At 42.0% G+C, this 13,905-nt stretch overlaps 1 protein-coding gene across 2 annotated transcripts in view; it reads left to right on the forward strand.

Annotated features, from left to right (window-relative positions):
- Positions 1-13,905, forward strand: part of PARD3B (par-3 family cell polarity regulator beta) — a 1,088,076-nt gene that overhangs the window by 1,012,406 nt on the left and 61,765 nt on the right. For both annotated transcript variants that reach the window (XM_010861024.1, XM_010861023.1), the window contains one exon: positions 3,896-3,975. In XM_010861024.1, coding sequence (XP_010859326.1) covers positions 3,896-3,975 — 80 coding nt within the window. The remainder of the gene's footprint in view (positions 1-3,895; positions 3,976-13,905) is intronic.

Below are 13,905 nucleotides of genomic sequence, written 5' to 3' on the forward strand. Positions count from 1 at the left end.
TTCATGGCTGCAATCACCATCTGTAGTGATTTTGGAGCCCCCAAAAAATAAAGTCTGACACTGTTTCCACTGTTTCCCCATCTATTTCCCATGAAGTGATGGGACCGGATGCCATGATCTCCGTTTTCTGAATGTTGAAACAATTGGACATGCATATGCAAAAAAAAGAATCTAGACAAAGACCTTACAGTCTTCACAAAAATTATCACAGACCTAAATGTAAGAGGTAAAACTATCTTCCAAAACTCCTAGAAGATAACATTGGGAAAAAATCCAGATGATCTTAAGTTTGGTGATGACTTTTTAGATATGACACCAAAAGCACAATTCATGATGTATTAAATATATGGGAACTCTCCATACCTTCCTGTCAATTTTGATTAAAACCTAAAACTGCTCTAAAAAATAAAATTGATTTAAAAAATTGCACTAGCGGCAATAACCATAATAGTAACCATAATAATATTAATTGTACCAGTGATATTGTTGCTACCATTACTAATATCCTTTTCCTTACAGTCTCTCTTCTTTTACCAAAATGTTGACATTCCCTGGAAACACAGTGCTCCTTTTAGGCTTCCGTGTTGTTTCGCTTTTGTTCTCTCTACCAAGAATGCCTTCTCCTGCTACTCCCACCCCCCACCTCCTCCTAAAAGATTCCTCCTCATTCGTATTCAAGTTTTAGAGGAAACTTCAACACCTGTATGAAGCTGTCTTCAACTCTCCCGGGTGGACTCTGGTATCTGTTCTCTCAGACTCCCATTGCCTCCTCCTTCAGACTGACACTCCAGCAGTGATCTCATTGCACCATAATTGTTTGCAGGCCTGTCTCCTTTATATTTAAAGCAATGACGAATTCAAGCCCCTGTTCATTGCTCTGAATGTGGTGCCTCGCATGGCATTAGAGTAAAGAAGGTGTTTAATAATTACTAATTGAATGACTACATTAAAGATGCTTCAGTGTCAACAGAGAAGCACACAAATACATATGCAATTGGAGAAGAATGGAATAATTTTTTAATTGAAGTCTAGTTGCTTTACAACATTGTATGACATAGGGATACAGTGATTTGATTATACACGTATAAGTGTGTATCTATTTTCTCCAGGCTCCTCCGTCCATGGATTTTCCAGGCAAGAGTACTGGAGTGGGGTGCCACTGCCCTCTCCGAACTTAGCTTATTATAAGATATTAATATAGTTCCCTATGCTTTACAGTAAATCCTTGTTTATCCTAATTTCATACTCCCAATTTATCCCTCCTCTACTTCTCCTTTGGTCGCCATAAGTTTGTTTTCTATGTCTCTGAGTCTGTTTCTGTTTTGTAAATAAGTTCATTGGTATCATTTTTTACATTCTGCATATAAATGATATCCTATCCTATTTGTCTTTTTCCATCTGACTTACTTCACTTAGTATGATCATCTCTAGGTCCTTCTGTGTTGCACAAGTGGCACTATTTCATTCATTTTATGACCAAGTACTATTCCAGTGTGTCTGTGTGTATATGTGTTTGTGTAAGTGTATACCACACCTTCTTTATCCATTCCCCTGTCTAGACAGTTAAGGTGCTTCCATGTCTTGGCTATTGTAAACAGTGAACACTGGAGTGCCTGTATCTTTTCGAATTAGAACTTCCGTCTTTTCCATATATATGCTCAGGAGTAGGATTGCTGGATCATATGGTAACGCTATTTTTAGTTTTTTGAGAAATATCCATTCTGTTTTCAAGAACAGGGTAATTTCTGATGTATAAGCATCCCATCCATCTTTTGAAGCCTGGCCTTTGTTCTTCTACCTCCGTGAAGTATTTTCCTAACAACTTCATCTGTGCTCCTGGTAGTAACATCCTGAATAACATTGGTTCATACATTGTCCTACAACATTCTTTAAATATTTCATTTCTAATCCTTGTTTTCCCAACAAGACTAAAAGTTTCTTAAAGATGAGCATCATCCTACATTTAATATAATCTAGCATGCCAGTAGCTTACCAGACAAACCACTGCATATGGGCACAGTCTCTCAAGACACCAGAATGTTAACTGCCCCCATTAGGCCATGCCAGATCAGATAAGAACCCTGAAAATATTAAATTGAAGTTTGGTGACCACTTGAAAAGGATTAGCTGTAAATGTCTAAAGTCACACTAATACATAAGCACAGTGTTTTTCTAACAACTAGAATTAATAATCTTCAATGCAGTTCTGGTATTTACATTCATTCTTCCTCCATAAAAAATAGGTCAAAACAAACCTTAGATAGGCGTGTCTGAGAACAATACTTTAATCAATCGCTTCTTTTTTAGTGCCATTTATTTATCCCCTAATTGTCTGATACCATCCTTGCCCTTAGTCTTTGTTTAAAAGGTCAACCATTTAAATCAGGACTTTATCCTAATGCAGAGATTTCTGTCTCTCTGTAGCTGCTTCCAAGTCTATATGTACAGTCTTCATCCTACCTAGGTAGCTACTGGGCTGTCATCCTCTCAAATAATTCCAGCTCCTCCTGTTCCATATATTGATAAAAATATAAAGAGGTTTTACATAGGCACTCTTTAAGTGCCTCCTGTAATCATTTGACACCAGAAATCATCTTTCTTACTCTAAATGTGAGTATATGCTTATTTTGCAATATGTCCCCCCAACAAACCCTCCCTCCACACACCACTCAAGCTGGGATGGTGGTTTCCTTGAGATCTGGGACTGCTGGTAGGAAGAAAATAATTCCAGATTTAGTACTACCTAGAAAATTTTTCTCTACAACCTTGACACTGTGACTTCCTGTGTTTTATGCTTCCCCCTTCCATACCCATTAGATGAGGGCTGCCCCAGCACAAGAGCGAGCACACAGGTGGCCAAAACTCCACATGTGTTGACATAGACAGGTGAGGAATTGGTCAGTCAACAAGTACCTTCAAAGTACATGTATGTGTTTATCCCATATGTGTTTTTAGTTGTTAGAATAGATATGCAAAAACTATATGTAAAGTCATATTCATGAAGCTAACACATTTTATTGAGAACCCACTGGGGCCAAGTCACTCAGTGCCCATCAGAATCTGAGACTTGTGGAAGAGACCTGAAGAGAGGTGGACACAGGGAGTATAATACATTGAAAGGGACAAAACCAACAAAGACCAACACTAGATAGAAAAGAGTTTGTCACGTCTCTGGTTGTTCGTCATGTCTCTGACAGAGCTCTGGGAGGTTCAGATGATCAGAGAGGGCTTCAGAGAATCTGTGGAAGAACTAGGTGGTTGCTGCCAGTCCCGGGCAGTAAAGAAAGGTTTCATGAAAATATACTTTTAAATATACATTCTTGTCCCAGCCAAGAGAAGCCTAAGGAGACATGATGACTGTGTAATATGGTGCCCTAAATGGGATCCTGAACAAAGAAAAAAAATTAGGTAAAATCTGAATAAACTATGGACTTTAGTTATCAATACAGTGTTACTATTGATTTACAAATTGTAAGAAATGTACCATATGAATATGAGATGTTAATCATAGAGAAAATGAGTTTCAGATATGTGAGAACTCTCTGTACTATCTTCTCAATTTTCCTGGAAGTCTAAAGCTGCTCTGAAAACTAAAGCCTATTTTAAAAGGAAATGAAAGCGGTCATAAAAATCTACAGAATACCCCTGGCATGGTGACAAGGAGGAGTCAGTTTGACAATGACCCTTTTTTGAAAGAAGTGACTTTGTTGTTAAATGCCATGTTTGTGGCTTGATCATCAATTCCTATAACGATACTGAGTTCTTGCTTGCTTTTCCATGGTTGATTTTTGGCAGGCAGCAGCAGCATTTGTGCACTGATTATAATTTTGAGATGCATTGTCAGTAACCAGGGTGCATAATGGATCTTCATCTCTAATTACTTTTCTCTCCACAGGTGTCTGGAAAGGGTCCAGATGGGAACGCACACAACCTCCGCTTTGAGGGGATGGAGCGACAGTACGCCTCCTTACCCAGGTACATCACCAAGGGGTCTCCCCTCACCTTCTCACCCACACATAAAGTCTTTAGAAAAATCTCCATGAAATAGAAATCTGGCTTTGTAATAAGGAATATGTTATAATTTTGCCTTACCACCGCCTGCCGCAACCCTCGTGCCATCCTCACAACTGTGCTAATAATTGAAACACTTGTGGGTTATTTTTTAAGGGAAGAAAATAGTATATCATTGCAATTGAACATGTCAGCAAGAATATTGGATTCTGAATGGAAATCCTAAGCCATTGCTATAAAAATGGTATTGAACAGGCTGCACCCAGCTTAGAGACAATAAAATAGTAAATCCTCTGTCCTAGGAATTACCCATGAGGAAGGGCATGCCAACTTTAACCTTGGAGCTTCCTGTGGGTGTTAAAAAGCAGGAGAGAAATGTGAACCTGGGAAGGTATTTTTCGCTTGATTTAGAACCTTTCTGAGTTCTTTGGGGAAAAGGCAAATATTGCTGAGAGGCACTGACCCATTGAAGGGAAGAGACATCTGGGTGGGAAAGTTCGCTTGGTGGTTCTGGCCTAACAAAAGCCACTTATGCTATAACTAGACACCCTGAAAATGAGATACCATTCTCAAAGGTTTGTCCTCTTATTGGGGAGACGAAGAATAATTTTAGTCTGCAATCAGTGACACGTGACAAAGGAGAAGGCTTTCCAGGATGACATAGACTTCAGTGACCATGGGAGTTAAGTGAGTTGAGTGTGAGAATGTGTGAGTTTGAAAAACAAAAACAAAGAAATGTTAATGCCAGCCAGAAAACTAAAATAGTACAGAATGTCCCCTTTTATTTATTTTTTGTTTTATTTTGTTTTTATTTTATTTTTTAACTTTACAATATTGTATTGGTTTTGCCATATATCAAAATGAATCCACCACAGGTGTACATGTGTTCCCCATCCTGAACCCTCCTCCCTCTTCCCTCCCCGTATCATGCCATCACTCTGGGTCATCCCAGTGCACCAGCCTCAAGCACCCAGAATGTCCCCTTTTAAAAACAGGGGTGCAGGTGGACCCTAAGGAGAGCTTTTCCATCATCAAACTGCATTGTTAAAGTGCTAGCTCATGGCTGGGTTACCGTTTTGAGTTGCATGTTGACTATATTTCTGTGTGTGAATTGACAAGAATAACATCCTGAATATGACAACAGGCATAGCGTAAGTGACCATCTGCTCTTATAAATAGTATGTTGATTTTCAAAAGTAATAAAATCTCAGATCTAGCAGAGAAGCAACGTTGAACACTGATTGAGCAGGATGCCCAAAATACGATATTTTAAAAGCTTCTGTACAACTATATTTTGTCTCCCTGATTTCTCTTTTTATATGTTGTCTCATAAGTTATTTTTCTCATCCTCAATTTCTTTCCTCTTCTGATTTTTTTCCCCTGGCCTAGTATTTTGTTTTCATTTTAAAAAATAGAAGTAGTCTCCAAAACTCATTTTAAATATAAAATTTCTGGCTTTCAATATTGAAGTGTGTGGAAATTGTGGTTAAGGCAGATGGAAAGTACTGTTCTTAGAAAAGGAAGAAAAAGGAAAACTGGAAACAGTTTAATGTCTTTCCTGGCCAACTTGTACTCAGACTGCGGAAATGGATTTTTTTGGGTACAAACCAAAAGCACAGAAATAGCATTTATAAGTACAGAAATTCTGTAAATTTCACTCATTCATTCCTTCCTCAAGTATCTATTGATCATCTACTACATATAAGGCCCTGAGAGTCTGGAGACTGGAGACACTGACCAGTTCATCCTCAGGACCCACTGTCTAGGACAGGAGGTAGCAGATCCACTTTTTGTGAGACTGCAACCAATGCTTAGATAAGTAATAATGAACATAAAGTCCTCTGAATTTCCAACTCCTATTTAGGTTTACTAATAAGCCCTGAAATGCGCAATCATGGCTGACTCTAAACACGTCTGTTTTAGGATTAAATATCTTGGAGGAAGTTTTTTGACAGAGGCAATACGTTGATGCTGTTTGTGACTCTGGGGGCTGCCATCACAATATATGGATCGACAACATCCTGCCAGCCTTAAGAATATAACTGTAGCCCAAAGCGAAACATCTTAGACTGAAAACAGTTTAGACAAACAGTCCACTCACACACGTAACACAGTGGCAAAAGTGGTGGGCTACAGGTGCTGACGTACCTTTTTAGGTTCCTGGTAAGAAGGAGTCATGATGGAGAATAAATAAGGCTCAGATCAAGTGCGTGAGCTGTCCCTGGCACCGTTTTTTTTTTAATGCAGGGGCTCAAACTTGAGTTTCCATCTCAACATCTAAGGGAGAGATGCAGAGAATCCCCACCTGTGTGCTCTAATCCATCAAGGGGGCTCCATATTTACCCAACAAGATGCAAATGCCTAAGGCAGGAGACAGACTATGGCTTCAGTGTGCCAGTGCCCTTTACCCTGGTTTCCTCAGCCCCCCGGCCCCCAACCTGCCCCAAGAGATTTTACTGTCCATTCAATTGAATCATACCAGCTCCACTGCTCCTTTGTCAGGGGAGTGAGGGGACCACATCTCTGTAGGCACCGCATCCCCTCTTAGTCACAGAGGTGGGGAGCTTTAAAATATTTATGGAGCTAAATTTTTAATTAAAAGTAGGAATAATTCTACTTATGGGAAGTCAGTGGCCAACCTTATTGGGGACTTAACATGCTGCTTACTGATTCGGCTCCTGTGCTGTTTGTGGAGAACATCACAGGAGTTTTAAGATAAACTTAATAGTGTTGATTTATATGTCAGATTTGGAGCCATCCACACAGAAAATGCCCCCCAGTGCATGGAGTTGGTGAGGAGCCCTAGTCAAGGGGCACCCTGGTATGTTTTCATGGAACTCTCATTTTAAAGGAGGCCCGTACAGCCTGCTGCCAGGCTCAGTGACACTTGACCAAATAACGCAGGTGCCCCAGCCTGCTCAGGAAAAAAGACAGTTCCCAGCACTCGGTAGTTACGGGGTTGCCTAAGGCTAAGGGCTAAGCGATGTTAAGTGTTATTGTTAAGCAATGTTAAATCTTTTACCTCTGAAGAAAAATGACTTTATTTCTTTTCTCCTGAGGGTGCTGTTTTGGAAAGCAGAGCATGGTTGTAATACAACCTCGTTAGAGAGCGTCAGGCTTTTCCCAAGGCCAGCGTTTTACCCAGGCCGTCCGGCCCCCACTTTTTTTTGGTAGTAAACAGAGGGAAATCAGCCTCCCCCTATTCTTGCCTGACACAAATTATTACTCACCCTGGGTGAGCAGGGAAGTGGCTGTTTCCTGGGCTGCTATAACGTGTGAACAACAATGTATGTATTTTTGCAAACAGCTTCTTTTTCACTTCAGCCTCCCAGCCTCTTTCAATTCTCCCAGGCCCCATTCTGATTTTACAGACCTCCTCCTGGTCCGGCCGTTCAGCAGTAAACTCTCTCCTCTCCCATCTCCAGCCTCCATCATTCCCACCTGGCCCATCCCCGACCCCCACGGGACCCCATTATCCCTTCTCTGCAGATGGCTCAGTGCATCAGCACATGATGTTGCTCTTCCGGGCTTGTAATCGAGTGTTGAGTCCTGAGGAGGGAGCAAAAAGGCTCTCCATCTCTTCTGTGGTCCTGCATGCAAGGGCGATGAAAGGTTGCTGGAGAAACTCAGAAAAGCGTTCATTGGTTCCACTACAAAATTCACATTATCCAGCCCCAGCTGGGCCCCTGCTGCTGTCCAGAATTCCTTTTAGTCGTGCTGTCAACTCCCTTGACTGTCCCACAGTGGCCGTTCCAACCCTTTTCTGCTCCCGTTAAGTTCTGCAAAGATGACTAAGCCCCCCAGGCCCAATCTCTAGAGATGATCTCACTTCCTTTTCTTTACGACCTTGAGACATTCAACCTTAGTTCCTCAGCTTCAGCTCCCTGCCGGTCAGACTCGCTCTGTCTTCACCAACACACACTTCCCAAGGGGAGATGCAAAGGCATGGACTTGGAGTCAGGCCATAATTATAGCCCCATCCATCACTTCTCACCTGTGGGATCTTGGGCAAGTATCCAACTGGTCCAGGCTCAGTTTTTTAATCTGCAAATTGGGGATGATATTAGGGACTCTGTATAATGCTTGTATGAGTATTAAATTCAGTGATTCGAGCAAAACCCTTAGTGAAGAAGCTGGCTGACGAATTTTAAGGATTTTTTTTTTTAATACTGTTAGTTCTTTTTAATTTTCTCTCTGGGAATGATGTGTTCCCTTTTTTAATGAGTCAGACCTGTATAGCAGAGCTCATTCTCACTGGCTTTTCAGGGACCCTACATCATCAACTACCCTTCTCTCATCTATATCATTAAGCCCTTGGCAGTGGCTTTCCTCCCTGTGCTTACAACTGTGAATGCAGAGGCTCAGCTGCATAGTTCGCTGGGAGTTCCCCAGCGTGCAGAAAAGGAGAGCCAATGGCTCAGGGAGATATGCTGGGGGCATAACTGAGGCTGAGGGATCAGCCAGCTCGTAAAGAAAGACCCAAGTCCAGATGATCATGAAGGGGACATTACAAACTAAAGTGGCCTGCTGTTCTTATAGATAGGGAGCTCACGTCAGGGACATGGGAGCTAACTCAGGTCTAGGTAAGAGGCCACGGCCCCTGGCCAACAAGGCTTAGATTCAGACCCAGTGTCTCCTGAGTGGTAAAGACCCACCATTGTGAATTAACCAGCAAGGCTGGACATGATGCTCTTGTCACAGGACAGATATGGTAAGGGAGGGGCCCGCTATTGACCGGTGGGGGAACGTCCTGGGATATGACAGAGATACTCCTGTCGGCTCAGGACCTGACACGCTGACCAAGTCTCCAGCTGTCAGGACTCGTAGCTGAGCCAGGCTCAGGTGGCAGACCGACCCCATGAACTTGATTTTATTCCATCAGAGAAAACAGAGATCTTCCCTCAACCCTCCTTCCTCCTCAAATCCTCATTTTGCTACTTTTTTGGGAAAGAATTGGCTCTCTTTCCACACCAGCCTCTGAACTCTCACCTCTTGCCCCAGGCTTCTGACCATGCCACTGATGCTCCCAGCTGACTCTGCCTCCAGGTCTTTTCTTTTTTTGTAATATTGGAGTGTAGTTGATTTATAATATTGTGTTAGTTTCAGGGGTACAGCAAAGTGATTCAGTTATACATATATTTATTCTTTCTAGCCCTGTTTTCTATATAGCGTCTCTCTGAGCTGCCTCCTCCATTCTCTTTTTTTTAAACTTTAATTTTTAAATTTTATTTACTTACTAGTTAGGCTGCACTGGGTCTTTGTCACTGTGTACAGGCTTCCTCTAGTTGCAGCGAGCAGTAGCTACCCTTTAGTAGCGGTGCACAGGTTTCTCATTCCGGTGGCTTCTCTTGTTCCAGAGCACGGCTCAAGGACACGCAGGACGCAGGCTCAGTAGCTGTGGCACACGGGCTTAGTTACCCCACGGCATGTGGAATCTTCCTGGACCAGGGGTCAAACCCATGTCCCCCGCATTGGCAGGTAGCTTATTTACCACTGAACCACTAGGGAAGTCCCTCCGCCATTCTTATAGATTCAATTCTTATCACTATGACGATGAATCCAAAATGAACCTGGCCAATCTTCGTATCTCACTGCCTGCTTAAGTACCCGTCCTTCTATCTCCAAGATACCTCAAAGTGCATGCATGTGGGCTCAGTCGCTTCAGTCGTGTCTGACTCTTTGCAACCCTATGGACTGCAGCCAGCCAGGCTCTTCTGTCCATGGGATTCTCTAGACAAGAATACTGGAGAGAGTTGCCGTGCCCTCTTCCAGGGGATCTTCCCAACCCAGGGATCGAACCAGCATCTCCTGCATTGCAGGCAGATTCTTTGCTGCTGAGCCATTGGGAAGCCTCTAATATCTCAAAGCCCCCATGCTAAAACCCAAGCCCTCTGCCATCTTTCTTTAGCTCTTCCTCCTTTTAACTTCCATAACATTAGTTTACTACTTTACCAGTGCCACTGAAAACATCTTAGACTAGATTTTGATTCTTCACTGACCCTTTCCACCACTATTAGATTATAAATTCCTTGAAACAAAGGATATTGTTCTATACCCATCATTTTTGCACCTATCAACAGGACCTAACATAGGACCATGTATACAGTGGGTTTTAATTACACCAGTACACAGATGAGATTTTGTTTTTATAGATTTGTTTTTATATAACTAAGTTGCAGGAAAGAATGCCTCCCTTTTTTTACCATTTATTTCAGAGCACTATTTTCCAAAGTATTGATTTTTCTATGAGGATCTCCCTTTTCCCTAGAGTCAGTAGAAATCCAGAAGTCCAAATAGTTACCCACTGCTGAGCACTTACTATGTATCAGGCCCTGTTCTAAACGGTTTGTATCCACTGACTGATTTAATGTGCACAGCAATCCTGTGACTCAATAGCATCTCTATTATTGTCTTCATTTTATAAGCAAGGACACAGGCAGAGAGAGATTCAGTGAAATTGCCCAGGTTCAACAGTTAGAAGCAGCAGAGCTGAGATTTGAACCTGAGCAGCCTTGACTGCGAGTTTGTACATTTAACATCTAAGGGGCTTAGATCATTCAGCTCAGAGTCAGACCCAAACTGTATGATTATTACACACTCTGTGTTATTTACTCACCTGCTTGTCATTCTCACTAAAGTGTAAGAGCCTTCGAGGACAGGGACCGTATCTTATTCATCTTTGCATATGACACGGAACATTACTAATAGAACAGTTTAGGTAATGCCTTTCAACCATCTCTGCAATGCTGTCATAAAATCAATTTTTTTCCTGTTCCCTGGGGTCCTTCCTCTGAAATATGAACAGTTTAATGCATAATTGCTAGATGAACATTAAGCAATAGACTTTGCCCACCAAGAGGGGAATCCTGTTTTGTTAGAACACTCCTGAGAGTTGAAAAAGCAGTGTCTGCAAATTGGTACTTTGGTTCTTTAAGATTAAGAATAATATCTACCCAGAAGAAAAGAGATGATGATAAATTTTCTGATGCAAAGCTTCATGAGCACTCCCGAGGAGAGAGTCTCCCTTTCCGGGATTGATGTGGGACAAAGACCTGCTCGGGCCGGATCTGCCTTCAGTCCCGATGGTGCTCTCACCCGTATTACAAGAGTTACTTAAGGGGGAAAAAAGTTCTCTCTGAACAGTTGAAGCAGCTTGAGTTTAGTGTGAGAAGTTACACGCTAGAACTGATTTGAGGTAGAAAGAGCAAGTCTAGAAGGAGCAAACACCTTATGTGTGCTTCCTTGGAGCCCAAAATAAACCCGCCTTCTAAGTTTGTGCTGGGTACGATTGTGTCCAGACTAGAAGAACGCATCATAACAGCAGACTTACGCTTTAACGTGTCAGTTGGTTTCTTGATGGGTTTCAGCTTTCTCACCTGCATCCGCCTTTGCCCAGCCCCAGGAAGACTGCAGTCACAAGTGCACAGCCAACTTGGAAGCCTGCAACATGCACAGCACCCACTAGGTTATAATATCCACAGAGACGTTTACCTCACTGATTAAAGACACTCTGACTTTGCCCGTTCTCATCTCCAGTTAGCCTCCGCTCTGTTCACAGCTATTGAATCTTCCTTTGCCAACCTTGCCTCACTTTCTGGCCCTTGCTAAGCAGATGGCAGTGACCCTTGAGTTCTGCAAAGACCTCCACCAATGCCACAGTCCTGGTCTTTGCTGAGGCTGATGGTGAGTTCAGTGAAAACTTGAGCCACAGCACATTAGGTGTGTATGTGTGGGAGCACATGTCCATTGCAGGTGGAGATTTGGCCACCTGGATCTGCATAAGCTGACAAAGTCTCCACACTGCCTAATCGAGTACTGCTCTCTGCCACAAGGCCAGTTTGTCAAATAGGATGCTTCACGAGAATATATGTCCTGCTCGCCGCAGCCCTGGCAGCCAGTCAGATGTTCACCTGGGGTTTGAGGCCATTTCAGCTACAAATACTTCCTCTTCACAGGTCTCTCTCTAGACAGAGCCCTTTGTCCCTCATCTAGATCCAAGGAATCATGGCCAGTCTTCCTGTCACCTTTCTAGTGACACAGCTTTACCTGAATAGCCCATTCTTGCAGTGAAAAGCTACCTCTCAGCACCCCAGGCTGTGACTATGGCTCTGACTTTGCAGGAATGCTAACCTGGGCTGAGGAACTTGTCTCCAGTGTTTTCCACATTTGCATGTGACAGAGTTTAATGCTTTTGAAAATCAATGAAGCTCTTTTACCCCACCAGACTCAACTTTCTCATCTTCTCTCCTCAGTCCCTGAAAATCTCATCTCTACTTCCCCTGCCCCATAGAGTCAGCTGCTTACTTGACTGGCCCCTCTGACACCACCTCACTCTTAATGCAGGGGACAAAATGATGAATTAGCAGCAATTTAGTTCTTTGTGAGATTAAGATGTCTCCATTGTCAACTCAAACTTCCTGAAAAATGCAAAAAGCCCTAGTGTGTAATACCGTCTTAAAGATGCCAAGCCGCTGAGATCAGGGGGTTAATGCTGCTGCCATATCATTTTTATGTCACTTAGTTCCTCAAATAAAAGTCCATTTTAATCAAACTTTTTATCATTTCCTCATAGCCAATATATCCTTGATGCCAGTTGGGATATTTGATATTAATTATTCAGTCGAAGGGCTCCATTATGAATTTAGTTAGAATATTAGTGATTTAAAACACGTTAGGACCCATTACAGTCCTGATATCCCCAGAGTCATTTTAAATGAATCTTTTTTATTGAAGTATAGTTGATTTACTATGTTGTGTTAATTCCTGCTGTACAGCAAAGTGACTCACTTATACACATATATACATCCATTTTTTGTATTCTTCTCCATTGTGGTTTATCCCAGGATATTGAATATAGTTCCCTGTGCTAACAGTAGGATCTGGTGGTTTATCATTCTGTATGTAATAGTTTGCATCTACTAATCCCTAATTCCCAGTACATCCTTCCCCCACCACCCTCCCCCTTAGCAACCACAAGTCTAATCTCTATGTCTATGAGACTGTTTTTGTTTCATAGACAGATTCATTTGTATCATATTTTAGATAACATATATAAGTGATCTCATATAAAATTCATCTGTCTCTGCCTGACTTAACTTCACTTAGCATAATAATCTCTAGTTGACTTCATGTTGCTGCAAACAGCTATATTGTATTCTTTTTTTAGGACTGAGTAGTATTCCATTGTGTATATGTATCACATCTTCTTTATACATTCATCAGTTAATGGATATGTAGATTATTTGCATGTCTTGGCTATTGTGAATAATGCTGCTATGAACATTGGGGTACATATATATTTTTGAATTGTAGTTTTGTCCATATTTATGTCCAAGAGAAGGATCATATGGTAATTCTACTATATTTTTAGTTTTCTGAGGAACCTCTGTATTATTTTCATGATAGCTGTGCCAGTTTACATTGGTTCACCACCACACCCTCTGCAGCACTTGTTATTTGTTAGTTCAGTTGAGTTCAGTTGCTCAGTTGTGTCCAACTCTTTGCAACCCCAGGACTGCAGCACACAAGGCCTCCCTGTCCATCACCAACACCCAGATTCCACTCAAACTCATGTCCATTGAATTGATATTGCCATCCAACCATCTCATCCTCTGTCATCCCCTTCTCCTCCTGCCCTCAATCTTTCCCAGCATCACGGTCTTTTCAAATGAGTCAGCTCTTTGCATCAAGTAGCCAAAGTATTGGAGTTTCAGTTTCAACATCAGTCCTTCCAATGAACACCCAGAACTGATTTCCTTTAGGATGGACTGGTTGGATCTCCATGCAGTCCAAGGGACTCTCAAGAGTCTTCTCTAACACCACAGTTCAAAAGCATCAATTCTTCGGTGCTCAGCTTTCTTTATAGTCCAACTTTCACATACATACATGACTACT

This window comes from Bison bison, unplaced genomic scaffold (assembly GCF_000754665.1).
Source record: "Bison bison bison isolate TAMUID 2011002044 unplaced genomic scaffold, Bison_UMD1.0 scf7180017864471, whole genome shotgun sequence".
Classification (NCBI taxonomy): domain Eukaryota; kingdom Metazoa; phylum Chordata; class Mammalia; order Artiodactyla; family Bovidae; genus Bison; species Bison bison.